This window comes from Pristiophorus japonicus, unplaced genomic scaffold, assembly GCF_044704955.1.
Source record: "Pristiophorus japonicus isolate sPriJap1 unplaced genomic scaffold, sPriJap1.hap1 HAP1_SCAFFOLD_118, whole genome shotgun sequence".
Lineage (NCBI taxonomy): Eukaryota > Metazoa > Chordata > Chondrichthyes > Pristiophoridae > Pristiophorus > Pristiophorus japonicus.
Genome location: NW_027250842.1, coordinates 1,333,319 through 1,340,707, shown reverse-complemented (window position 1 = coordinate 1,340,707; position 7,389 = coordinate 1,333,319). Strand labels below are relative to the sequence as shown.

The window sequence follows — 7,389 nt, the reverse complement described above, 5'->3', positions numbered from 1 at the left end:
CCCTCTCCACCCCCAATGCCAACATGCTCCAGTGTCAGGGCACAGGCATGTGTGTCTGCAGCAACACGTGGTGGGGGGGCGGCGGCGCCAGGCTCAAAGATGGCCGCCACCCCCCCCCGCTTGCCTACCTCAATTCGTCACACTTGCCAGGATGCAGACAGCTGACCGCCGCGGACGCACACGCGCGCCAGCCTCAAAGATGGCCGCCGCGCCTTGGCCGGCTTCAAATCGTCACACTTGCCAGTACCGAAGGACCCCTCCCCTTCACCCCCCCACCCCCCCCTACCTTTTTTTTTCGTCCAAGCCCAGCGCCTGATTTGGATATTTTCTTTTTTTTTTGAAATGATGTTGAAATAAAATGTTTGCCGGGCGAGTTTATTCTCCCGGAGGGGTTTTTTCCCCGCGGGGGACCCGGCTCCCAACCCCCCCACGCCGGGTGGGCGGGGCCGAGGGGCGGGGCCGTGGGGGAAGGGTCCCGGATGGGGGAAGGCGGCGGCCGGGAGAAGGCGGGTCCCGAGGCCAAAGCGAGAGAAATGGCGGATTTCGACGATTACGAGGACCGGGCTTACAGCTCGTTCGGCAGCCGCAGGTGAGGGGCAGGCGGCCGGGCCGGCGGGCGGCACGATGGGGCGCCGGGCGGAGGCGGATGGCGGCGGATGGCGACTAGGCCGCAGGGCGGACGCCATAACCCCGGGGAGGGGGAGGGGGTGAGGCAATTGATCAATACCCAGACCCCCCTCTCCCCTTATATACCCAGGGAGGGGGTGAGGCAATTGATCAATACCCAGACCCCCCTCTCTCCCCTTATATACCCAGGGAGGGGGTGAGGCAATTGATCAATACCCAGACCCCCCTCTCCCCTTATATACCCAGGGAGGGGGTGAGGCAATTGATCAATACCCAGACCCCCCCTCTCCCCTTATATACCCAGGGAGGGGGTGAGGCAATTGATCAATACCCAGACCCCACCTCTCCCCTTATATACCCAGGGAGGGGGTGAGGCAATTGATCAATACCCAGACCCCCCTCTCCCCCCTTATATACCCAGGGAGGGGGTGAGGCAATTGATCAATACCCAGACCCCCCTCTCCCCCCTTATATACCCAGGGAGGGGGTGAGGCAATTGATCAATACCCAGACCCCCCCTCTCTCCCCCCTTATATACCCAGGGAGGGGGTGAGGCAATTGATCAATACCCAGACCCCCCCTCTCTCCCCCCTTATATACCCAGGGAGGGGGTGAGGCAATTGATCAATACCCAGACCCCCCCTCTCTCCCCCCTTATATACCCAGGGAGGGGGTGAGGCAATTGATCAATACCCAGACCCCCCTCTCCCCCCTTATATACCCAGGGAGGGGGTGAGGCAATTGATCAATACCCAGACCCCCCTCTCCCCCCTTATATACCCAGGGAGGGGGTGAGGCAATTGATCAATACCCAGACCCCCCTCTCCCCCCTTATATACCCAGGGAGGGGGTGAGGCAATTGATCAATACCCAGACCCCCTCTCCCCTTATATACCCAGGGAGGGGGTGAGGCAATTGATCAATACCCAGACCCCACCTCTCCCCTTATATACCCAGGGAGGGGGTGAGGCAATTGATCAATACCCAGACCCCACCTCTCCCCTTATATACCCAGGGAGGGGGTGAGGCAATTGATCAATACCCAGACCCCCTCTCTCCCCTTATATACCCAGGGAGGGGGTGAGGCAATTGATCAATACCCAGACCCCCCTCTCCCCCTTATATACCCAGGGAGGGGGTGAGGCAATTGATCAATACCCAGACCCCCCTCTCCCCCTTATATACCCAGGGAGGGGGTGAGGCAATTGATCAATACCCAGACCCCCCCTCCCCTTATATACCCAGGGAGGGGCTGAGGCAATTGATCAATACCCAGACCCCCCTCTCCCCCCTTATATACCCAGGGAGGGGGTGAGGCAATTGATCAATACCCAGACCCCCCCTCTCCCCTTATATACCCAGGGAGGGGGTGAGGCAATTGATCAATACCCAGACCCCCCTCTCCCCCTTATATACCCAGGGAGGGGGTGAGGCAATTGATCAATACCCAGACCCCCCTCTCCCCCCTTATATACCCAGGGAGGGGGTGAGGCAATTGATCAATACCCAGACCCCCCTCTCCCCTTATATACCCAGGGAGGGGGTGAGGCAATTGATCAATACCCAGACCCCCCTCTCCCCTTATATACCCAGGGAGGGGGTGAGGCAATTGATCAATACCCAGATCCCCCCTCTCCCCCTTATATACCCAGGGAGGGGGTGAGGCAATTGATCAATACCCAGACCCCCCTCTCCCCCTTATATACCCAGGGAGGGGGTGAGGCAATTGATCAATACCCAGACCCCCCCTCCCCCCTTATATACCCAGGGAGGGGGTGAGGCAATTGATCAATACCCAGACCCCCCTCTCCCCCCTTATATACCCAGGGAGGGGGTGAGGCAATTGATCAATACCCAGACCCCCCTCTCCCCTTATATACCCAGGGAGGGGGTGAGGCAATTGATCAATACCCAGACCCCCCTCTCCCCCTTATATACCCAGGGAGGGGGTGAGGCAATTGATCAATACCCAGACCCCCCCTCTCCCCTTATATACCCAGGGAGGGGGTGAGGCAATTGATCAATACCCAGACCCCCCTCTCCCCCCTTATATACCCAGGGAGGGGGTGAGGCAATTGATCAATACCCAGACCCCCCCCTCTCCCCTTATATACCCAGGGAGGGGGTGAGGCAATTGATCAATACCCAGACCCCCCTCTCCCCCCTTATATACCCAAGGGAGGGGGTGAGGCAATTGATCAATACCCAGACCCCACCTCTCCCCTTATATACCCAGGGAGGGGGTGAGGCAATTGATCAATACCCAGACCCCCCTCTCCCCCCTTATATACCCAGGGAGGGGGTGAGGCAATTGATCAATACCCAGACCCCCCTCTCCCCTTATATACCCAGGGAGGGGGTGAGGCAATTGATCAATACCCAGACCCCCCCTCTCCCCTTATATACCCAGGGAGGGGGTGAGGCAATTGATCAATACCCAGACCCCCCTCTCCCCTTATATACCCAGGAGGGGGTGAGGCAATTGATCAATACCCAGACCCCCTCTCCCCTTATATACCCAGGGAGGGGGTGAGGCAATTGATCAATACCCAGACCCCCCTCTCCCCTTATATACCCAGGGAGGGGGTGAGGCAATTGATCAATACCCAGACCCCCTCTCCCCCCTTATATACCCAGGGAGGGGGTGAGGCAATTGATCAATACCCAGACCCCCCTCTCCCCTTATATACCCAGGGAGGGGGTGAGGCAATTGATCAATACCCAGACCCCACCTCTCCCCTTATATACCCAGGGAGGGGGTGAGGCAATTGATCAATACCCAGACCCCACCTCTCCCCTTATATACCCAGGGAGGGGGTGAGGCAAATTGATCAATACCCAGACCCCCTCTCTCCCCTTATATACCCAGGGAGGGGGTGAGGCAATTGATCAATACCCAGACCCCCCTCTCCCCCCTTATATACCCAGGGAGGGGGTGAGGCAATTGATCAATACCCAGACCCCCCTCTCCCCCTTATATACCCAGGGAGGGGGTGAGGCAATTGATCAATACCCAGACCCCCCCTCCCCTTATATACCCAGGGAGGGGCTGAGGCAATTGATCAATACCCAGACCCCCCTCTCCCCCCTTATATACCCAGGGAGGGGGTGAGGCAATTGATCAATACCCAGACCCCCCCTCTCCCCTTATATACCCAGGGAGGGGGTGAGGCAATTGATCAATACCCAGACCCCCCTCTCCCCTTATATACCCAGGGAGGGGGTGAGGCAATTGATCAATACCCAGACCCCCCTCTCCCCCCTTATATACCCAGGGAGGGGGTGAGGCAATTGATCAATACCCAGACCCCCCTCTCCCCTTATATACCCAGGGAGGGGGTGAGGCAATTGATCAATACCCAGACCCCCCTCTCCCCTTATATACCCAGGGAGGGGGTGAGGCAATTGATCAATACCCAGATCCCCCCTCTCCCCTTATATACCCAGGGAGGGGGTGAGGCAATTGATCAATACCCAGACCCCCCCTCTCCCCCTTATATACCCAGGGAGGGGGTGAGGCAATTGATCAATACCCAGACCCCCCTCCCCCCTTATATACCCAGGGAGGGGGTGAGGCAATTGATCAATACCCAGACCCCCCCTCTCCCCCCTTATATACCCAGGGAGGGGGTGAGGCAATTGATCAATACCCAGACCCCCCTCTCCCCTTATATACCCAGGGAGGGGGTGAGGCAATTGATCAATACCCAGACCCCCCCTCTCCCCCTTATATACCCAGGGAGGGGGTGAGGCAATTGATCAATACCCAGACCCCCCCTCTCCCTTATATACCCAGGGAGGGGGTGAGGCAATTGATCAATACCCAGACCCCCCTCTCCCCCCTTATATACCCAGGGAGGGGGTGAGGCAATTGATCAATACCCAGACCCCCCCCTCTCCCCTTATATACCCAGGGAGGGGGTGAGGCAATTGATCAATACCCAGACCCCCCTCTCCCCCCTTATATACCCAGGGAGGGGGTGAGGCAATTGATCAATACCCAGACCCCACCTCTCCCCTTATATACCCAGGGAGGGGGTGAGGCAATTGATCAATACCCAGACCCCCCTCTCCCCCCTTATATACCCAGGGAGGGGGTGAGGCAATTGATCAATACCCAGACCCCCCTCTCCCCTTATATACCCAGGGAGGGGGTGAGGCAATTGATCAATACCCAGACCCCCCCTCTCCCCTTATATACCCAGGGAGGGGGTGAGGCAATTGATCAATACCCAGACCCCCCTCTCCCCTTATATACCCAGGGAGGGGGTGAGGCAATTGATCAATACCCAGACCCCCCTCTCCCCTTATATACCCAGGGAGGGGGTGAGGCAATTGATCAATACCCAGACCCCCCCCTCTCCCCTTATATACCCAGGGAGGGGGTGAGGCAATTGATCAATACCCAGACCCCCCTCTCTCCCCTTATATACCCAGGGAGGGGGTGAGGCAATTGATCAATACCCAGACCCCCCCTCCCCCCTTCTATACCCAGGGAGGGGGTGAGGCAATTGATCAATACCCAGACCCCACCTCTCCCCTTATATACCCAGGGAGGGGGTGAGGCAATTGATCAATACCCAGACCCCCTCTCCCCTTATATACCCAGGGAGGGGGTGAGGCAATTGATCAATACCCAGACCCCCCTCTCCCCTTATATACCCAGGGAGGGGGTGAGGCAATTGATCAATACCCAGACCCCCCCCTCTCCCCTTATATACCCAGGGAGGGAGTGAGGCAATTGATCAATACCCAGACCCCCCCTCTCCCCCTTATATACCCAGGGAGGGGGTGAGGCAATTGATCAATACCCAGACCCCCTCTCTCCCCTTATATACCCAGGGAGGGGGTGAGGCAATTGATCAATACCCAGACCCCCCTCTCCCCCTTATATACCCAGGGAGGGGGTGAGGCAATTGATCAATACCCAGACCCCCCCTCTCCCCTTATATACCCAGGGAGGGGGTGAGGCAATTGATCAATACCCAGACCCCCCTCTCCCCCTTATATACCCAGGGAGGGGGTGAGGCAATTGATCAATACCCAGACCCCCCTCTCCCCCTTATATACCCAGGGAGGGGGTGAGGCATTTGATCAATACCCAGACCCCCCTCTCCCCTTATATACCCAGGGAGGGGGTGAGGCAATTGATCAATACCCAGACCCCCCTCTCCCCCCTTATATACCCAGGGAGGGGGTGAGGCAATTGATCAATACCCAGTCCCCCCTTATATACCCAGGGAGGGGGTGAGGCAATTGATCAATACCCAGACCCCCCTCTCCCCCTTATATACCCAGGGAGGGGGTGAGGCATTTGATCAATACCCAGACCCCCTCTCCCCCCTTATATACCCAGGGAGGGGGTGAGGCAATTGATCAATACCCAGACCCCCCCTCTCCCCCTTATATACCCAGGGAGGGGGTGAGGCAATTGATCAATACCCAGACCCCCCCTCTCCCCCTTATATACCCAGGGAGGGGGTGAGGCAATTGATCAATACCCAGACCCCCCTCTCTCCCCTTATATACCCAGGGAGGGGGTGAGGCAATTGATCAATACCCAGACCCCCCTCTCTCCCCTTATATACCCAGGGAGGGGGTGAGGCAATTGATCAATACCCAGACCCCCCTCTCCCCCCTTATATACCCAGGGAGGGGTGAGGCAATTGATCAATACCCAGACCCCCCTCTCCCCTTATATACCCAGGGAGGGGGTGAGACAATTGATCAATACCCAGACCCCCCTCTCCCCTTATATACCCAGGGAGGGGGTGAGGCAATTGATCAATACCCAGACCCCCCTCTCTCCCCTGATATACCCAGGGAGGGGGTGAGGCAATTGATCAATACCCAGACCCCCCTCTCCCCCCTTATATACCCAGGGAGGGGGTGAGACAATTGATCAATACCCAGACCCCCCTCTCCCCTTATATACCCAGGGAGGGGGTGAGGCAATTGATCAATACCCAGACCCCCCTCTCTCCCCTGATATACCCAGGGAGGGGGTGAGACAATTGATCAATACCCAGACCCCCCTCTCTCCCCTGATATACCCAGGGAGGGGGTGAGGCAATTGATCAATACCCAGACCCCCCCTCTCCCCTTATATACCCAGGGAGGGGGTGAGGCAATTGATCAATACCCAGACCCCCCTCTCCCCTTATATACCCAGGGAGGGGGTGAGGCAATTGATCAATACCCAGACCCCCCTCTCTCCCCTTATATACCCAGGGAGGGGGTGAGGCAATTGATCAATACCCAGACCCCCCTCTCTCCCCCTTATATACCCAGGGAGGGGGTGAGGCAATTGATCAATACCCAGACCCCCCTCTCCCCTTATATACCCAGGGAGGGGGTGAGGCAATTGATCAATACCCAGACCCCCCCTCTCCCCCTTATATACCCAGGGAGGGGGTGAGGCAATTGATCAATACCCAGACCCCCCTCTCCCCTTATATACCCAGGGAGGGGGTGAGGCAATTGATCAATACCCAGACCCCCCTCTCCCCTTATATACCCAGGGAGGGGGTGAGGCAATTGATCAATACCCAGACCCCCCTCTCCCCTTATATACCCAGGGAGGGGGTGAGGCAATTGATCAATACCCAGACCCCCCTCTCCCCTTATATACCCAGGGAGGGGTGAGGCAATTGATCAATACCCAGACCCCCCCCTCTCCCCTTATATACCCAGGGAGGGGGTGAGAATTGATCAATACCCAGACCCCCCCCTCTCCCCTTATATACCCAGGGAGGGGGTGAG

General features: G+C 57.6%; 1 protein-coding gene across 5 annotated transcripts in view; it reads left to right on the top strand.

Moving 5' to 3' along the window:
• The first annotated feature begins 470 nt into the window (after positions 1–470).
• The window catches only part of LOC139242047 (eukaryotic translation initiation factor 4H-like), a 54,759-nt gene continuing 47,840 nt past the window's right edge, over positions 471–7,389 (top strand). For all 5 annotated transcript variants that reach the window (XM_070870181.1, XM_070870185.1, XM_070870183.1 and 2 more), the window contains exon 1: positions 471–589. In XM_070870181.1, coding sequence (XP_070726282.1) covers positions 480–589 — 110 coding nt within the window. In that variant the 5' untranslated portion in view covers positions 471–479. The remainder of the gene's footprint in view (positions 590–7,389) is intronic.